The sequence below is a fragment of the Cydia pomonella genome, chromosome 12 (genome assembly GCF_033807575.1).
Source record: "Cydia pomonella isolate Wapato2018A chromosome 12, ilCydPomo1, whole genome shotgun sequence".
Lineage (NCBI taxonomy): Eukaryota > Metazoa > Arthropoda > Insecta > Lepidoptera > Tortricidae > Cydia > Cydia pomonella.
The window spans coordinates 3382822-3404111 of NC_084714.1; the positions used below are offsets into that span (position 1 = coordinate 3382822).

At 38.9% G+C, this 21290-nt stretch overlaps 1 protein-coding gene across 2 annotated transcripts in view; it reads right to left on the bottom strand.

Moving 5' to 3' along the window:
• The window catches only part of LOC133523314 (low-density lipoprotein receptor-related protein 2), a 506862-nt gene that overhangs the window by 20369 nt on the left and 465203 nt on the right, over positions 1-21290 (bottom strand). For both annotated transcript variants that reach the window (XM_061858821.1, XM_061858820.1), the window contains 11 exons: positions 12108-12216; positions 8442-8608; positions 7367-7621; positions 6568-6744; positions 6019-6245; positions 5216-5482; positions 3426-5031; positions 2805-3064; positions 2260-2563; positions 1328-1514; positions 913-1016 (listed from right to left, as the gene is read on the bottom strand). In XM_061858821.1, the coding sequence (XP_061714805.1) occupies positions 913-1016; positions 1328-1514; positions 2260-2563; positions 2805-3064; positions 3426-5031; positions 5216-5482; positions 6019-6245; positions 6568-6744; positions 7367-7621; positions 8442-8608; positions 12108-12216 (3663 nt within the window). The remainder of the gene's footprint in view (positions 1-912; positions 1017-1327; positions 1515-2259; positions 2564-2804; positions 3065-3425; positions 5032-5215; positions 5483-6018; positions 6246-6567; positions 6745-7366; positions 7622-8441; positions 8609-12107; positions 12217-21290) is intronic.

Below are 21290 nucleotides of genomic sequence, written 5' to 3' on the forward strand. Positions count from 1 at the left end.
TGACAAAATCATATAAACAGTTAGGATTCATAATGCGTGTTGGGAAACCATTTAAAAGCCGCTTGACATATAAAATTCTCTACAATAGTTTTGTGCGTAGTCACCTTGAATTTTCTTGCTCAGTGTGGAAACCTTTTTACAAAGTACACATCGACAGAATTGAGCGACTTCAAAAAATATTTATTAAATCACTGTGCTTCAGGACTGGACTAGCTTATACTGCTGACTATACCGACACCTGTAAACGTTTAAATATTCAAACTCTTAGTGACCGTCGAGATTCCACTGATTCCGTTTTGCTTTTTAAGATTTTCCATTCACAATTAGAAGCCCCTATTCTTTTACATAAAATCTGTTTTAGAGTTCCGCGAAGACGTGAGCGCTGTTGTCGTAAAAGAAACTTATTTTTTATTCCATTCAGCAGGACTGGTTACGGTGGGAATGTATTTATCAAACGCGCATGTAAACTTTTTAATGAGAATCAAAAACTTAATGATTTAGACATTTTTAACTGTTCACTAACACAACTTAAGAATGCATTTAAATATTGATTATAACTGTAATTTGTTATTTGCTTAAATTTAATGTACTACGAGACTACGATGTATATGTAACTTATTTTCTGCAGACGTATCAAATCACTGATTTACATATTTCAAGTATTTGTTATTATAAAATACAGATTTAAGTATTTTTGTTTTTTGTAATAGCCACGGACCTGTTTATATTTTATTTCTACATATGAAACTATAGGTCTATTTTTTGTCTATAAGTTTTGATCAAAAATTGTGTATGACTGTTTGTTTCTAAATAAATAGAAAAAAAAAAAAAAAAAAAAAAAAATATTAAAACAATGGAATAACGAGTAATATTATACGTGTTTTATTTTCGGATTAATATGTGTTGACTTACCTTCATCAGCTCCATTGGGGCAGTCAAATTTGCTATCACAGACTTGTGTGAGGTTAACACAGCGACCCGTGACTCCTGGACACTGCCATTGTCCTGATGGACATCTGGAAATTGAGAAATTATTCATGAATAAAAAGACCTGAGTGTTTAAAAACATCGCGCAACATCAGTATATAGAGGACACAAGTAAATATGATGTCGGAAAATCGTCCGTTCTCTAGTTATAATTTGGAAGTTCGGTCTCATTCAAGATGTAGTGTATTTTTTGTAGAAAGAAAAACGAAAACCTTTACACAGTATAGACTGAAATGTCGCTGACGAAATGTAAGTATCGATTTCTGTTTTTTTGGTAAATTTAAAGTTCCAAGAGACTCTGATGGTTAGAAGCACAGTACAAAGTTAGAGTAGTGCTTACCTGAAAGGCGGCGGCTTGCAGGCATGCGCGGTGCCCTCGTCGGAGCCGTCGCCGCAGTCGTCGCGGCCGTCGCACACGTAGGCCTGGTACACGCAGCGGCCCGACGCGCACTTGAAGTGGTTGGCCGCGCACGCCGCCGCGCCGCACGTGGCCGGCTCGTCCGACAGGTCCTCGCAGTCCGGGGACCCTGCCATTACCATATGTCATGAGATTAAGGGCTTTCCGGGTATTGATGGGTAACGAACGGTTCAAGTAAGTTGAGATGTGTTGCAAGCTACTGTCAATGAAGTTAGCTATATCTCTCGCATTGAATGATGGTCCATGTGACAGTTCATTTTTATATGGAATAGCTGTCATATTTATATATATATATATTTCTTAAATCATTTTTTTTAAATTAAATCCCACTAAAAGAGATTTCAAGAAACTGTCACAGAGACCATCATTCGATGCGAGAGGTATTGTCCTGAATTTTTAATCGTTGTTGACGGAATTGGCCAAATCAAACCAAGCATAACATTACCATCTTCGGTTTACATTTGCTTATTAGACGGGAATTGGTATGGAAGTAAAGCTTAAACCCACCTGATCACTTGCATCTTTACCTTAAGTACAGAATCCCCACATTTCTGTAAACCTCTTGAACATATTAATTGGAATCGTGAAACGACGCCTTACTTATGGTTGGACATTGGATATGAGAATTTTCGACGGTTACTTCTTATTGTTCTAGCGAAAATCTAAATATAATTTAGTGAGGATCTTGAAAATCTGTTCAGAACTATCTCTTTCAAATTTTACGATTTATTGTCAACACTATAAAAAGTTTTTATTAAAAAAACAGATAATTCTCATGTTCAACCACAAGTATAATAATGAATCACCTCTTATTAATGAGATAGGAGATGTATAAGCTAGTTACAGACACTTACCATCACAATACCAAGTCCTCGGTATACAAATTCCAGAGCTTTGACACTGGAACTGTTTATCCGGCGAGCACTGATGTGGCGCCAGCGATGGACAACCAGCTTCATCACTTCCATCGTTACAATCCGGTATCCCATCACATTTGTAAGCTTCCTGGACACATTGTTTAAGGTCGGCACATTTGAATTGGCTGGCGAGACAGGAGATGGGCGGGCAGTCGGCTTCGTCTTGTTTGTCGAAACAGTCGTCGTCGCCGTCGCACACCCAGGACGCTGGGATGCAGTGGCCGGTTCGGGGACAGGTGAACTGGAATTATAAGAAATTAAACCTGTTATTTTTTTATTAGAACTAGATTTAGCATATTTGAATTGAATACAGGAAAATAACTGTTTTGAATTGTTTTTAAGCTTCTCTTTCTTTGGGCCATGTATTTGAAGTCTATTCCAAAATCCGGATTGATCATCTTTGGTTTTTCAAGTTTTTACCTTGTTGTTGTGCCCCGTTGGATCTTTAATTCCCGATAAGGTACCTTAAATCAATAACTCACCTGGAAGTAGGCGCAAGTTTTCTCCGCGCAATGCGTGCCTTCATCCGAACCATCCCCACAATCGTTCTCCGAATCACACTTCCAAGTACTGGGCACGCATCTTCCGTTGTCGCATTGGAACTGCGACGCGGAACAGGTCGCGTTGACGCATCCGCTCTCGTCGGAGAAGTCGCCACAGTCATTTTCACTGTCGCATTTGAACGTCGCTGGGATGCAGCGGCCAGATTTACACATGAATTCAGAGGCGCTGCAAGTGGTTTCTGAAAAATAGAATGGTAATAAGTATCGATGTATAGGCGCTCGGTATTTCAAAAAAATCTGAGGTAGCTAAACTTTACTGAGCACTTTATTATTTATAGCCTATTTTTTTAACTATGAAGTAATGCCCATAAGAAATAGTCCGAAACGCTCATTTGTTTCTTGCATAGAAACTGCATGGTGTAGTATTTATTATTTAAAAAAATAGTCTATAGATTCTGTAGAGACCTGTGGAGTCACTATTTTTTTAATGTTCATGAAGGATAGTAGATGCCATTTTGGATTTAACTCTAGAGGAAAGGGTACCAAGATAATAAAGATAAAGCCTCAAAGTAATATAAAGACAAGCATCAAAAAACTTACTAGTACAATTTTGCTCCTCATCACTATTGTCCAGGCAGTCGTCATCTCCATCGCACACCCAACTCTTTGGAATACAGCGCTGGTTGTTACAAGTGAAGTCCCAAGTATTCGGACAGGCTTGCACCGGAGGCTCCTTGTTAGGATCCGCTATGCAGGTCATACCGTCCGTGTCTAACTTCTCTCCATAAGGACAACCACATTTTACTTGTAATAATTCAGTGTTGTTTCTTGGAATAGCGAAGCAAAGCTTCTGACAGTTTCCATTCCTGATCGAACAGGGTTGGTTCGGATGTATTTTCTGTATCTCTTCACTGTAAACTTTTACACCATAAAGTCTGTTAGTCTGAGGTTCTCTTACCATTATATCTTCCTGTTCGCCGGTTAACTTATGCAGCCTGACTATGGCGTCTAATCGCCAGTCGGTAATATACATGAATTCTTTGTAAATGACGATGGAGAATGGATGTCTGATAAGTCTGGAGTTTACTGTCTTGACATCTGTACCGTCTAGTTTTGCGTGTTGAACGTGGTCTAATAAAGCATCGCACCAGTAAACGCGATCGGCGTCAAAATCTATGGAAAGACCGTTAGGCCATCCAAGAGTTACGTTCTCGAAGACCAGTAAACCACTTCCATCTGTGTTCGCTCGGCTGATATTAGCAGGCCGATCCCATTCCGAGAAGAATATGTAACCTTTGTTTGGATGCACCACAATAGCTCTCGGTCTTTTCAGGTCTTTGAGCAAAGTTCTTTTGTATGTAACATTTGTCGTAGATAAAACGTTTAGTGTACCTTTCCTTGAATCAATATAATACAAATTCTTTGAAGCCCAGTCGACTGCTAAGCCTTCGACTCCTTCATTCTGCGACGCTAACACTATTTCCCTAGTTGATCCATTTCTATGTACTCTATAGATTACATCTTGTAAAACATCAGAATAGTAAATATGATTATCTCTAGCATCAAAGTCTAAACCTACGAATCTCGCTCTCCTAGAAACTACAGGCAATATGGCTTCGCTGAAGCCTTCTATGACAGGGTTCAAGACTTTGCCTTTGATGAACCTCTGCTGAGAATACATAAGGAACTCGGATACGATATCACAGCTTCGTAAGTCAGTTTCTAGTTTGTATCCAATGTTGCAGGCGCACCTGTAGCCTAGACCGCCGTTCTGCAGGGCGGTCACGATGCACAAGTGAGCGCAGCCACCATTGTCATGACCACAAGGATTGTTCACTGACGTCTGTTTTAAAGAGTGTATGACGCTGACCGCTTTGGGATCTCTGATGTCTTTCATTTTGTAAATGGCCTGTATGCTGGCTGAACCTTCGAATTTGTTGACGGAGCTGATACCTTGTTTGGTGGCATCAGACCAGTAGACCCTGTCTTCAAAAAGGGCTAGGCGTGAAGGACTGGGAACCTGCTGTCCGCGTAGTACGAGGAAGCGATGGTTGCCTTCATAGTCTACTGTTTCGATGTAGTCCAATAACGAGTCGCACCAGAAGACGCGGCGAGCAATAATGTCAACGGCGATACCGGAGGCTTTGTAAGCCGCTTCAGAGACGATTGACTTTGCATGTGTACCATCCATGTTTGCTCGTATAATCTGAAAAAATAAAACTAAGCGTTATTTTTTGGAGTTGCCAAAACAAATCTAACATTTCTATGATACTATAACTTTTAAAATCAATCAGACAAGTTGAACGGAGGCCCTTCTATGTCGTAAAAGATTTACAGGGTCACTCGCACACAAGGCATTTTTTCTATACAGTCAAGCTATAATGCCTCACCTGATTACTATCAGCGACAAACATCAGTCCAAGCGTCGGATCCAACGCAATATCGGCCGGGCTCGTCAAATTGCTCCCCAAAACCACAGCATGCCACCTCCCGTCCAGCTCGAACACGTCTATCTTCTGCCCGACGGCGTCGGCCACGTACAGCTTGTCCCCGACCCAGTCCACGGCGAGCGCCACGGGGGCCCACGAGCCGGTCACGGTGATGTCGTTCTCGTAGCTCGTCGCGCCCGCGGGGGAGCTGAGGTGTTGAATGTGGATCTGAACAAATAAATAAATGGGCTAGATATTTATGAAGATAGAGTAAAAGTATCTTCTTCAGAATTCTACTCCTAACATCTCAGAATCAGAATCTTCTTCAGAATTGTTCTCTCTCTGGGTGTGTAACGAATGACATAAGTAGATAATCCGGTGATTATAACAATCTTAGCTTTACGAGAGAACAACCGCAAAAAGACATTAGCAGCTCAGCGTAGCTGCCAAGGCCAACTGCATTTTGCAGGAAATGTCAAAATGTAATTTTGAGTCTTGGAAAATAGACAAAGTTGTGCTACAATGCTGTGCTGTAATGGAACCTGTGAAATCGGTTTAAAGTTAATGGTTATCGCCTGTTGATTTTCGTAGCTTGAAGTACCAGAGTGAATCATAATTCACCATCTATAGTTTAAGAATTAAGTTTAAAGAAGCACGGATATTTAGTACAAGTTCTCTGCTTATTTCATTTCCTTACATTAGTAAGAGGAAGAGAGAGAGAGACAGTTGGAATTATCTAAGAAAAATACACGATCTAAACTCACCTTTCTAGTTTTAAGATCGGACCAGAACAGCAGATTCTTCTTGAAATGGAAGTCTAAACCAGCAGCCGCAGTAGCGTTAGCGAGCACAGCGGGCGCGCGGCCGTGCATGTCCATGCGCAGCACCGCCTTCTCGTAGGCCAGCAGCAGCGCGGGCGCCGCCGCCGCGGAGGCCGCGCAGCGCGACCCGTCCACCAGCGTGTAGCCCGGGGCGCACGCGCATTTGTAGACTGAAAAGGCGCAAACATGAATATAAGTGCTTTTTATTGGCATAATAAAGTAACTTTCCAGAAGGAACATTTTAACACGTTTACGCAGGTAATAAAAGGAATTAACACGCCTTCAATGTTGGTAATCGTCTTGGGAAGTTGAGGTTCTATAAATCTCTAGGGAAGTGTATCATCATTATCAAAGTTTTCCCCAAAATTCCTACAATGAACGATCGTACGCTGACAGCAAGCTTGTCATCGATCTATCTTATGTTCAACAAGATCTGTAAAAATTAGCAAAACATATTTTCTATTTTTCTTTATTAAAAAAAAAAGTACTTACATCCAGGCGTGTTAACACACAGCTGATGGCAATATCCCCATTCCTTGCACTCATCGCGGTCGACGCAGGTCCGGTTGTCCGGCGCTAGCGTTAGACCGGCCGCACACGCGCAAGCGCCGCCTGAAGGCGATGCCACGCATTTGTACTCGCAGCCTAGCGCGGGACAGGATGACGTCGCTGGAAAAGACAAATTAAACAGTTACTAATTAATAAGGGATGTGGAAAATCGGCCCGATGGAGCAATATTATGAAAAATATTTGACAAGAAACAGAGGTCTTCATCTGGTTCTGGAAAGCGGAAATCGTGTAGATTGAAGAGACTATGTGGTCGCAATCCTCAATGATATAGAAACGAGGAAGATTTCATGCATTAATAAATGTTTTTGGAGACTGTAAACCAACTGTTTTCTGAGCAGTAAGTACCTACAGAAGGGCATAAACCTAATAAATTAAAAAACGAATACAATTTTTTATTATAGACCTGTGCTAAGTTCTTGCACAAATTTCCCTAAAAATGTACTGAGATTACAACTGATGCAATTGCAAGCTGCAATGACAACAAGCCAGATCAACCAACAGTACTCACAACAAGCAGCAACCTCATCAACATTATCCTCACAATACTCCCTTCCCATCACACAACTGCGACCTCGACCTCTGCTACATTTATGTTGAACTCCGGGCGCCTCGCGGACAGAGGTACTTGTTGTCAGGGTAGGCAATGGCGGTGCAGTTGGTATCATCTGATCCATCGTCGAAGAGATATATGATGACAAAGAGGATAACAATCAATACTCACAGCAAGCAGCATCCTCATCAGCATTATCCTCACAATCCTTCTTCCCATCACACAGCTGCGATCTCGCTATACATTTATGTTGTCCTCCGGGCGCGCCTCTAGGACAGAGGTACTTGTTGTCGGGGCAGGCAATGGCGGTGCAGTTAGCCTCGTCGGAGCCGTCGCGACAATCTTTGTAGCCATCGCAATGGAACGTGGCAGGGATGCAGAGAGCGTTGCTGCAGCGGAATTGCCCGATGTGGCAAGGCGGGAAGCCTGGAAAGTTAAATAATTATTTAAATACAAGTTTGAAGGTAGTCTTTGTATTTCAGGGCATTGAAGCGTCCAACACTTCGTCTTCTATGACGATGTGAGTGATCGGTATAGAAAACGAAATGTTCGCTTGAGCCTGGACCCTGACCGTTCTAGCGTGAAACAAGTTTTATTTACTGAAGGATTTAGAATTTTAAAGGATCCTTGTCACAGCTTGTATTACCTTGAATTTCATAAGAGTTCTAACAGGAATAAACAGGTTGGCATACGATTAGAAATATGAGTGTTTGGCAGAATAACCTGATACAGTATGCAGAAATGAAAAGCATACTAGACATGTTCTTTGTAGGGATAGACAAATTATAACGTAGTAGCTTGGGACTAGATTAGGTAAATTTGAGACAAAGAACAATCACACCTAGTGGCTTCGCTTAAGACAAAAGACACCCTAACAATACTATCACTAGAGCTAAAATTTTTATTTTATTTAACTTGCAATCTATGTATGTGTATTCCTGTCAAATCTTGCAAGCTAAATTAGACCAATTTCCCATTATTCGCTTGAGCTGAAACTTCTCATACATATGTCAGTTGGGTGACAATGCAATATTGTGGTACCATCGAGCTGATCTGATGATAGACACAGGAGGTGGCTCTCGGAAGTCTGTGATAAAACAACGCAACCTAATTGTGTTTGGGTTTTTAGAAATGTGTCGATGAGTTTTAGTTCTTAGGTATGGTATAATACGTTCTTCATTATATATCTGATTGTATACGTAAACTTTGGCGTTGTCATAACATAATATTACACTTTAATACTCACTACAATGCGCCTCATCCGAGTTGTCCCCGCAGTCGTTCTCATGATTACACTTTGCCGACATGTTGACACATTTGTTGCCCGACTCACAGCGGAACTCATCTAGTCGACAAATCGTGGTGTTGTTCGCGCAGCCTTCTTCATCCTTTCCTGTTCTGCAGTCTAGGTAACTGTGGACAAGTAATTACAATGCGGATTAGGTTAATTTTTTTTTATTAGGCAATGATCTTGCGAGTTTTAAACTAACATAGATGTCATATACTAAAAAAGTGACTACGTCTTACAGTGCCCGAGACCGGACTCGAACCGGAGTCTTCCGGTATTGTGGCTTACGCCACGGACTAGGCTAGTATTTTAGTCTAGTGGCGAGTAATTTAGTAGCTAAACGTGTCTGAACACCAAAAAATTAGTCGAGTGGATTAGTAAGTAATTTAGTCAAGTCAATCCATTTTATTCTATTTTTTTAGTAGTTTAGTAGCGAGTAGCACCCCCCACCACGCGTCCGTGCTCACTCGGCCGCCGGCTAAACAAGTCCGAACCTGTCGATTTAGTCGAGTTCATTAGTTGACGTGAAAATGTAGAGTACAGAGTACCACTGACTTGTGAGCTTTACTCGACTGTAATGCGAACGATTTTTAGGCAGTAGCGAATAGTTTAGCTACTAAATTACTCGCCACTAGACTAAAATACTAGCCTAGTCTGAACAAGGCTTAATTCCTCAAATATTATACAATGTTTGATAGGCTAGACGCCTTTCGGTTTTCCCATAGCCGCTATGGTGGCACCATAATCATCCATTAAAATTAAGGTTACCTCACCAATGGGCATCGATAGTAGACCAATCGACGACCGACGTCGATGTTCCATTCTACGATCGATTTATTATTGACCGCTTGGTGTGACAACAACCTAATATCCAGAGAAAAATAAAATTACGCGTCTGCCATTGTCATAATAAATAAATAAATAAATAATAATAAATAAATATTATAGGACATTATTACACAAATTGACTAAGTCCCACAGTAAGCTCAATAAGGCTTGTGTTGAGGGTACTTAGACAACGATATATATAATATATAAATATTTATAAATACTTAAATACATAGAAAACACCCATGACTCAGGAACAAATATCCATGCTCATCACACGAATAAATGCCCTTACCAGGATTTGAACCCGGGACGGGACGGGCGGGGTCACTACCCACTAGGCCAAACTGGTCGTCAAATATATGAAATAAAACTCGTCACTGTGTGCTTAGCATAATAAATTAAATCAATACAATTACTCGACTGAAACGGCCAATGATTCGATAACGCTTACTGGTCCTGTTTAAATGAATGAGATTCCCTCATAGGCAGAGCGTCACAGAAAAATAAAATTCAGAAGATACCCTTTTGAAAAGAAAAAAAGGTCCCATCGTCACATCTATAGACCTAAGGCGTAACGGGGTAATTTCGAAAGCGGAATAATTTTGAAAATGGCAAACACAACAAAACTAAACTACAAGCACTTTCTACTGTAGCCATAGTAACTTTCGAAGGTACCACAATGCACCTGTAGAACATGATGATTGTTATAAATCATTGTATGACCATAAAATATTCTGTAGCACTATTTTTACTGCAACATAAATATGGCACTACACCAGTTTAATTACAAATGTCACTTTGTTATTCGTAGTAAATGAAGGCAAACGTAGTATGGGGGTCCAGGCAGGAGGAATCAAGTGTAAACAGCGGTATAGTCAGTTAAATAATGAACACGCAACCTTCTGATGTGGTAGTTGATTCATCCACATTACCTTCAAACCGTCGTCTGGTACCATATTCTTGCCTAGTTCTCGCATTCGTCTTAAAAGCTGTGTCGGCTTCTGTTCCCCCAGCTCGAGACCGCTGATAAGCTTGACTCCTCCTGCCTGGACCCCCATATTTCCCCATTCGTTATGCAAGCAGCTGATAGTAGTAATAGATGTAATTTATATTATTTTTTGTAAAATTAAACAAGCAATGGTATATAACTAATGTTTAAATAAAATAAAAAGTAACAGACGGAGATGGCGGGACGACCTAGACTTCTTTCTCAACCATTGTCCGGAAGAGGCACTAAATCGGGGGTTGTGGAAGACTAGGGGAGAGGCCCTTGCCAAGCAGTGAGACACCATAATAGGCTAGTAAAAAAAAAGTAATTAATAATTCAGAAAATGTGTAATCCATTGCAGAATTTACATGAAATATACGTATATCTGAAGAAAAATCTACGGCAAATAACGCTACGGCTAGCAAAGATTTATCTATTTTACCTACCTGTTAGTTATTTGTGTTTTTGCGTTGTGTCTAAGATTATTTTGACTACTAACACATTTTGGATCATTATGGTCTGAAATAAATGTTTTTTCTTACTACCTAAATACAACAGATGTTACGTCAGATGATCAGATCACCTCGACTTCTTCATAATGGCATTATTCTGTGTGGCCGATAAAAGAGATGCCTCGTTATGTTCGGCCATGTATTCTATGTTGCGTCCATCCTGTTCAAATTCTTGGCCAGGTGTATGGAGACAAGCTTCTGCAAATCTATTGTATGTCATCGCCGACCTTTCCGCTTTTTGGAATAATTGAATTATAGCCGAATTGAGCTCAATTGAGTAAATTATCAGTAATTTAGTAAGTGGTTGAATATCAATGAATTTGATTTTTTCGCGAGCTGAAGATTTGTACCTTTAAGCGTTTTAAACTGTGTATAGGTTGTTTTTACCAAAATGATCCCGCTGCGCAGGAAATTCGTGGTAAACAGGTAATTAAGATTGAAACCAAGATAAAGTAATTATGTTGCGTTAATGCAACATTATATAGAAATACCTAATAGAAACCTTGTCACTAAACTGTAATTGTTTGCTAACCTATAATGACAATACAGGAAATAATTCTAATCAATAGCAATTTTATGTTTAGCAACCACTGTTTTGACCTTATCGGAAAGGAAGACGCAATGTCGGATGGGTATAGTTTCCAAATACAGCAATCTTACAAAATATAAAATCTCAATCTTCTAAGCTATGTACAATCAGCATGAAAATTAGCGTATCAAACTATGCTTCAAAAGTATGTACTATTCCCTGAACCTTAACAAAAAGAATATTAAAGAACAAACTGTTATCTAAGACACATTTGAACGCGAACTGTTACTTCATACATCAGTGTTGGTACCAAAACGCTAATTATTTCCGTAGTAACATCGAGTAGCGGAATTATCAGTACCGCTACTGACACTAGATGTCTCGGGTGTCGCGACAGACGAAATTTGTATTTCTCAACAATTTACAACTAATATCACAAGTAAAAAGGAGTTGAAAAAAGAGTTCCGATTAATCCGGTTATATAATATTAGCTGCAAATTGTTGAGCATTATACTTTTCCTTCGTCGCAACATGTATTGTCAAGTAGCAGTACTGATAATTCCGCTACTCGATGCTAGATGTCGACTACGAAAATAAAAAGCGTTTTGGTACCTTATTTCTCTATATTAAGGATCCACTATTTCATATTTATTAGTTTTCGAAAATGCCTCGGTGAAAACGCGTTTTCATTATTTAAACTGGTTTTCCGAAACGCGTTATCACTCAAAACGGGGTTTCAAGATTTATATAAATAGAGTACTTACCCATCGCATCTCTTTTCCTTGGGTATGCAGGGTCCCTGAGAAGCCGCTTTCCCTGACAGGGACGTCTCTACACCGCACTGGAAATCGTCCGGCTGACACTTTCTGTATGCTGTAACAAATAAATAAGTTTGTCAACATTATAGTGCATATGTCGCTAGTGACATTGTCACAGTTGCAATAGTTAAATTAGCGGTAAATGACGGATGGTTAGCTGGCAAAATTGGAAATGCGTTGAACCGGCAATCCAAAGATGTGGGTCAGAGTTGATCACAGTTAATTTTTCATTGTGATTGATATATATACAATTTCTAAATAAATTACAATATTAATTGACTGCTATAGAGGTAATAAATGTGGGTCAAAATGGTCAATTCCCAACTGTCCCCGTCTTAGTCACGTGGGGTGAAAACAGATGGGAACGATTACTTCTTATTCTGCGTCCAACGGGGAGAGATGTGAATATGACTTTATGACTCCTTGGCTGTCACTTTCACGAAATGTACTACAAATTCGTAAAGTATGAGTGAAAATGATGATGAATTGCAACTTGCAGACGTATTCTAAGTTTAATTATAGGATATGAATTCGATCGATTAGATATGGATCGGTTTCATATTCTATAATTAAAACTAGAATGCGTCTGTTGGGCAAACTTAAAATCATATATGTTACTTTATTCCTCAATAACTTAGGAACCTATTAAAAATTACGGTGGCCGGAATGTCGGCCCGGCCCAGGTATTTCCAGGGAAACATAAAAGCAATTATGTCACATCACATACAATGTTCACTAAATTATCAGTCCTTCCATGTTTCAGCACGTAATGTCACGACCACATCCACCAATAACAGCCGTCTAAAATCCAGTTATAATTTGGATTTTGTTACGTCGGAATACAGTATAAAATTGAATGGATTTATCGATGGCTGTTACGCAATGGACAGACGTGTCTAGTGTTGGTTAGTGAGTCCTTCGAATCCTCTGTTTTATAACTCGATACAGTTTTTCAGAATAATAAAAACATGAGCACTTTTCAAAGACCTCTAAAAATGTTTCATGAAAAATCTCAATAATTCATAGGCATAGGCACACTAATCATACAATAATGTCTTTTTTCCGTTATTAAACAAAACCTTTAAAATACTTGATGGAGTCTTGGAGGAAACAGGAATGGCCGAATATAAAAAATCTCAAAACGCATTTTTCTTATTAGGTACACAAATCATACTATATCGCCTCTTTCCTTTAATGTTATGCAGTTAAAATCGTTGATGGAGTCTTTGTTAGTCCTACATAAATTGCGATTAAAAAGACTCTGACATGTAAGTGACTCGACACGAGACTTAAAAGACTAAAAAGTTTTTAAAGCGCCGGGTGTCATAAAAACGAGTCGAGTTATTCAAATTTAGACTCAAGACTCGATAAAGGACTCGACTTGAGATTTAATAAGCCTTAAACATTTATTTAAGCGCCGAATGTCATAAAACTGAGTCGACTTATTCAAAAGACTCAAAAGATTCGAGTTCCAACACTAATGTTACGTGTCCGATCGCGTGTGTCGAAGTGTGAAATTTCCCTTGTGCACAAACACTATTCTAATTACAAACGTTCAAACGGGGTCCGTCAAACGTGTTGGGTTACGAATCAATAGCATACTGTATGAGCATTGTAGGGTAAACAGGTATGGGAACATTAGGACCTAATTATCTGTGTACATGCGTTCAATTTCAGTTTAGGTCAGTAGCATAGACTTCTACTAATTGAATGATGGGTTTTAATTAAATGTCTATCTACGTGACGTCTTGAACCGTTATATGATAAGGTGGTGAATAAAATACAGATTGTGATCGAGTGCTTTGCGACCAGTCCGTTCGCCATGACACTTCACAACGGAGTGTCGACTAGCAGGTAGTTCGCAATAACACATTTATTGTGTAAACGTCACACTCCAGATTCTACATTGTTTAAAAATACAATATCATAGCCATACAAACTAGTGGTACCTTTGCCATCAGATATATCGGATCGACCAGAGTTAATCATAACGATTCAATAGGTTCCCATAGCTCAATCTGAAGATTAGCATTTTGTAAAAGCAGTCAAACGAGATTAGAGATCGTCAACACACGATACATTAAATAGTTAAGAGGCTGTCAATACCTAAAGCGCGCACACTGTCTATTTGTCTCGGCGTAAATGAGATAGCACTGTCGCATGTTACTGGGCCTGGGCAAGGGAATAATAAGAAAAATATTTAAATAAAAAAAAGTGGATTATTAGTGTAATATTTTACTCAACCACGGTTTAGATATAAATGTTTTGAAATTGTGATTTTAATTGCAGACCCATAAGTCAAAACAATAAAGACATAAAACCGTTTAAAGGTGACAGTCCATTTCTGACCGCAGCTGCACTACTGCTCCGACATTACTGCAGCGGCCTCAACGCGTCGGTGTTATTGTCAATTTCCATAGTAAAATCAATGACGGTACCGACTGCACGTAATATGGTAATTTTAACGTATTTCCGACCGCAGCTGCACTACTGCTCCGACATTACTGCAGCGGCCTAAATACGTCAGTGTTATTGTCAAATTCCATAGTAAAATGATGACAAGACCGACTGCACGTAGCATGGTCATTTTTAGTGTTTGGTGTACATACGACCGCAACTGCGAACCGCACGTCAAATCTTTACAGAAATGTCTTTGGTCACAGATATAGTAGCTCTAAGCAAAGAGGATATAACCACTACAATATAAGGAGTTTATTACACCCGCGGATAAACAACCCCGATAGTTTCTGTGTCTCGCGGTAGTTCCTCTGTATCTTGGCGTTGCTCTTATTGTTTTTATTAATGTTTCCTGATAAATTCATTAAATAAACAGTTCTTTCCTTTTTTCGTAGTTTTCCGTGAACAGCTATAAGCTCGAAAGGGCAAGAACGATAGAGAGGCAAATATACGATTTTCAAATTAAGATTTTCATGGTAGGCAATAAGTAGATAGTAGCTATGTATGTATGTATATATAAATTATTTACAAACTAATAATAGTGAAAAAACTGGAAAACTAGTTCGCCTTTGTATTAATGATGAGTGTTTTTTTCCTGTTTTGTGTTCATTTTTGTACAATAAAAAGTTTTACTACTACTACTACTAAATTACAGGACGCACTTATGTGTTAGAATAAGATCAATGTAGGTATGCTAACCATTATCGTACAATCATGTACACATAGCATAAAAATATGACAACATAATATTTCTATGATGATTCTAATACTGAACGGAGTGGTCGTATGTAATTTCCTCTCTCTTTCCTCTTTCTCTCTTTTTCCAAATTTTGACTGAGAAAATGTTTCGAATGAAATAGCTTACCCTGTATCCTCTGTATTTGTGTTAGGATATTACGAAACCACAGTAGATTACATTTTTTAGTGGCAACAATGGTCGCGCACTGTGCGGCTTAAGAGGAATTTCCTCCCGCGGGCGCTCCGGCTTTAGTATGAGCTCCCTGCCGAGGTTTTTCTGAAGGTCTACAGTAGGGGTTCTTGAAAAAAGAAGTGTACAGGTTTTTAAAGGGTCGGCAACGCGCATGTATCACTTCTGGAGTTGGAGGCGTGCTTAGGAGTTTCAGTGATGCTTATATTTAACAGGATTAATTACTGAATTCTCGCTGACAGTACCGTGGCGTCCGTGGCACAGTGAATTTGGCGTGATAAAATGTGAAAGTGTCGTAATATCATATTATATACACCGTGGGTTGGTAAAATCCGACAGATCTTAACCGCGCATTCCTGAGGATCAAAAAATGTTTAGTAAAATTCGGAAAAAAAATGTTCTGTTTTTTTTTAGCCGATTTAAAAGCCATTTTCTGCACACAGCCAGCACGTTATTTCTTTCTACATCTTGGCGAAAAAAAAAAACATTACAACGAAGAAGTAAAGTTTTCTTAATTCATCTATAGATCAAAATTGCGAGTGTTCTTTTTAGTTGAGTAATGTTTGTCAGAAGGTATGACTAAACCAAGTCACATAGAGGCAGCGCCGCAGCGAAAAAGGCGTTTTTCACAAAGTTATTGCAGAAACAAATTTTCGCAAGAATTGCCATTATGTCTGAAAGAAGACCGATTATAGAAAATTTGTATGATATTTTAGCCTCTAAATGCGATTAAGAATACAACTTTAAATCTATCAGGTTTTACCAGCCCACGGTGTATAATATCGTGACACTTTCTCACTTTGTCATTTCAAAGCCATTTCTAAGATAAAAGAAGCAATAATTCAGTTGTATTACCTAGAAATATGAAAGGCAAAGTTGTTGTTTAACACCTCATGGTAGTCCCCTTCAAGGCATGAGGGTTAAACAAACTTTGCTACAGAGCGCAACACGAATTTATTTTATCACACCATCACGAGGAAAATATTTATTATTCCAATTAATTTATTAAATATTCTTTCTATCAGCCCCTTGGCTAACGTAAATAGCTTTCTTCATAAAGGATTTCTTGTCTCGCCCATCAAGTTTTATATGGTCTAGTCATAAACTGTATCTGCCACGACCACGAGTGCCGTCGCCCATGGACACCTGCAACACAAGAGCGGTTATAAGATTTAAATTTGTGCTTTAGTTTGAAATAGGAAACTGGACAATATTAAGTGTAAATTGCGTAATTATAGCTCTTACAAATCCATTTATTCGTTTATTCTTTACTTTTAGGTAACTAATGAAAGATTGGTTTAATATGAAAACTCAGAAAGATAAATCTGTAATATTTTGCTAACACTGAACGACTGCATTGGAGAATTTATTTTGTCGCATCGCCATCTCCGAAACCCACGAATCCCTTTGCAAAAATAAAGTAAACCCGGGATAAAAGAGCCTACCTAGCTTTTTGAGGGGACGTTTATCGCAGACTTCTACATCCAGGCGGTACTAGGCCACCAAAAACGTGCAGACACCACCGGCTGGATTTGGCTGGATCACGTGATGCAAGTGGATCAAGTGCGCATACCGTATCCATCACGAGCAACATGAGTCCCGCTCTCGTCGGGTTGCTGTGTGCGGTGGTCACGCATTTAGTCAAGAGGATGGGGAAGATAATTTCAAAATGTTAACTTACCTTAAGTGAAGAAATATTTCTCCTCTGCATTCATTTAATTCGAGTAATTTGGTTGTATTTCTTCAATTTGAAGTTAAATTGTTATTCATTTAATCGGCAAACAAACGATCACCAACAATATCTGGTTTTTTAATAATATTGCGTAGCTGCCTTCGACTGAATGTGACTTTTGTAGAAAAGCAAACTGTTTTTCGTTTTCGTGTACCATGTAGCATTATCGTCACTTACTTCTTCTCGTAAAAAATACAAATAAGTAAATTAGTAATTTTATTTATACGTCTGACAGTGACATTATTCATTGACTTTGACAATCAACTGACGAACGCTGCCGCGACTGCACGCCGCAAACAGCAGCAGTCGGCCGCTGCAGTAATGTCGCACCAGTAATGTCGCAACGGTAGTGCAGCTGCAGTTGGAAATGGACTGTCACCTTTATTGTGATTTTAAGACCAATCTTTGCAATTATTTTCTATCGAGCCGATTTCGTTCAATCGTGTATCGAGTACAACCACGGTCTTTGAAATATAAATAATATGAACATATATTTTTCTTACTTTACTAAAACAAATAGTCTTTCTTAAAAAACTGTTTAAGTAACATCAATTTCAAGGACATTGGGTGTTGACAGCCTCTTAAAAACAAACCTCGTTATAATAACCCTTTTAAAACATAATGTCAACGTCTAGCCCTTCATTGTTTCAAACTTAATATTACCTCACTAATTTTGTTTGTAATATAACAGCGTCGTGAACTCGTGTATCGCACACGAGACCTTGTTAAATTTCATCGTTTCTTCATTATTCGGAAATGCTAAACGCATGTCTAATAATATAATTATGTACCTACTTTGTGGAAGGAATTGTGGAAGCTCATTACGATTAAAATCTTCATTATTAATTAGCACAAAACCTGGTATAATCCGTACAATCGCCATTATATACAGGGTGATCAATCCAAAACGACCGGTTAGACGATCGGTTTGGCCTAGTGGGTAATGACCCTGCCTACGAAGCTGATGGTCCCGGGTTCAAATCCTGGTAAGGGCATGTGTTCGTGTGATGAGCATGGATATTTGTTTCTGAATCATGGGTGTTTTCTATGTATTTAATTATTTATAAATATTTATATATTATATATATCGTTGTCTAAGTACCCTCAACACAAGCCTTATTGAGCTTACTGTGGGACTTAGTCAATTTGTGTAATAAATTCCTATAAATTTTGTCCTATAATATTTAAAACGGTCAGTATGGAGAAGTCAGAAACTAGAGATAGACACATCTGTTCTAAGAAACCATTTTTTTTATCTCTTATACATAACCGGGAACCGAACCTGCTCGAAGTCATGTAAATGTTAGGTATAAATTCTGCGAGTTTTTTCGTTGTTATTGTTGATAAAACGAATCTTAAGTCACAAGGATTGATAGAAAAACCCGACAATAAGGTAATTACTTTATTTTAGTAAATGTTCAAAATGGTAACCATGTACAATTTTGCAAGGATTAATTCTTTTGTGTAACGAATGCATTATTGCGTTTCCTATTTTTATTAATAAATTTAAAATCGAAGCCATGTTTCCTAAGAACAGATGTGGCTATCTCTCATAGTTTCTGACTTCTCCTAACTGACCGTTTTGGATTGATCATTCTGTATATCGGAGTGGACATTTTTTTATACTAAGTCGGTGGCAAACAAAGCATACCTACGGCCCGCCTGATGGTAAGCAGTCTCTGTAGCCTATGTACGCCTGCAACTCCAGAGGAGTTACATGCACGTTGCTAGCCCTAACACTCCGCACCCTAGTTGAGCTCTGGCAACCAAACCAAAGTTTAAGGACATATCTGGGTCTATCATACAGGGTGACCTTTGCCACCCTGAAATCAAACAAAACAAGGTTGGACAAACCCTGAAATCCCACGTAGGGTTACAATAAAAGTTATTTGCAATAATTGACAACAAAAAGAAACACACTGTGTTAATCTTTGGCAGTGTTTTTACAATTTGTTCGAAATATTTGATAATGATAACATTTTTCAAAAGTCAGAAGCTTATTAGTGTCATAAATAAAAAAGATAATCAAAAAGGTTCCATACTATTCTTCGAGGATATTACGTTAGGAGCTACTAACACATACAGGCTGCTCCAAAGTAAAAAATGGTAATTTGTTGATTTTTTCGAAACCGCTACACAGGCTGTTATGATACTTTGTACAATGGTTCTAAATACCCTAATGCATATGTACATTTCGGCTTTGTCCAATGGCTAGGGACACACTGTATATATCGGAGTGGCCATTTTTTTTATCTCTTGGAATGGTAGGCCGTCGACTCCCGACCGATTATGTCATTTAAACCTCAAATTAAATTAATTGAAATTTGAAGAGTACTACGTCGGTGGCTAAAAGCGCTGGTTGCTTAGCGGTAAAGAGCGTGCGACCTGCAATCCGGAAGTCGCGGGTTCAAACCCCGGTTCGTACCAATGAGTTTTTAGGAACTTATGTACGAAATATCATTTGATATTTACCAGTCGCTTTTCGGTGAAGGAAAACATCGTGAGGAAACCGGACTAATCCCAATAAGGCCTAGTTTACCCTCTGGATTGGAAAAACTGGTGCCTACGCCAAATCTTGGGATTAGTTGTCAAGCGGACCCCTGGCTCCCATGAGCCATGGCATAATGCCGGGACAACGCGAGGAAGAAGAAGACTACTTCGGTGGCAAATAAAGCATACGGCCCGCCTGATAGTAAGCAGTTTCTGTAGCCTAAGTACGGTTGAAACTCCAGAGGTGTTACAACTCTCTGCAGTCTGCACCCTCGTTAAGCTCTGGCAACCTTTCCTTTGGCTTTGTTGTATTTAATTTACTCTGTAATTGTGTTTTTCGTGTTTTTATTTCTATGTACAATAAAGTATATACATACATACATACATACATACATACCTTATTCACCGGCAGGAATACAATGAATACAACACCTAAGTAGGTTCTAGTGCCTCAAGATTGCTAATTAAATTTTTGGCAACCGCATGGTGAAGACTCAGGAAATATCTGTGCTCATCACACAAATAGATGCCCTTACCGGAATTCGAACCCAGGACCATCGGCTTCATAGGCACTACCCCACTAGGCTTTACAGGTCGTCAAATATAAAAATGTATTTAAATATATCCAGAATAAAAAAAACTACTTTACTCTCAATTTATTTAATTAAACCTTCAACATGGCGTTTTATTTAAAACCTCCCTGAATCTCATTACCGCCCTGCACACACTTTACATAAAGACCTATATACAGCGTGATTCAGGAGATGTGAGCAGAATAGGGAATATAACGCGAAACTCTGCGTAGGGGGCGCCACTACCACAATCCATCACAATCTGAGGGTCTACCGCGAAACAAGAAAATTGAAATTTAGCTATCTAACCTCTCTGTCACTCTTGCATATTTAAGCGATAAAGAGGCAGATACATAACTAAATTCCGATTTTCACGTTTCCCAGTAGGCCCTTTGTAAACAAACCGCCTTTATACATCAATGTTATATTTTATTATCTGTGAAAACTTGTCAAAAATAAAGTTTAAGGCACAGTATGTATAAGTTACTCTATGGTTTACGATAGGTACCAGTGCTGCAATCTGGCGGCAGAATATTGTAGTAATACTCCCTATGAAACCCTACGCATTCAGTGAACGATAGTTGGCAGTGATTTTGATAGAGGTCATAATTTCATAGAGGTTTGACTTTTAAATAACACTTGCACTGTCTGGGCTAACCAAATCGCTGCCAACTTATCTTGGTCTGACTCCAAACTACTGTTTCATACCTTTACTTACTAATAACACATTATTCATTATTTACTGTTAATCTCACTAGATTAACGTTGATGTTTTTTTATAAATAAAAAGTTTTAAATGAGGAACGACATTTATGGACACTCAATGAATATTCATATTCTTTCATTTATCCGTGACAAGTGTCAAATCGAATGTCATTGGAATCTGGTTACTTTTGAAAAATCGTATCTCATTCAAGTGCGAGTCAATTGTGAGTTCTGACTCTGATTCT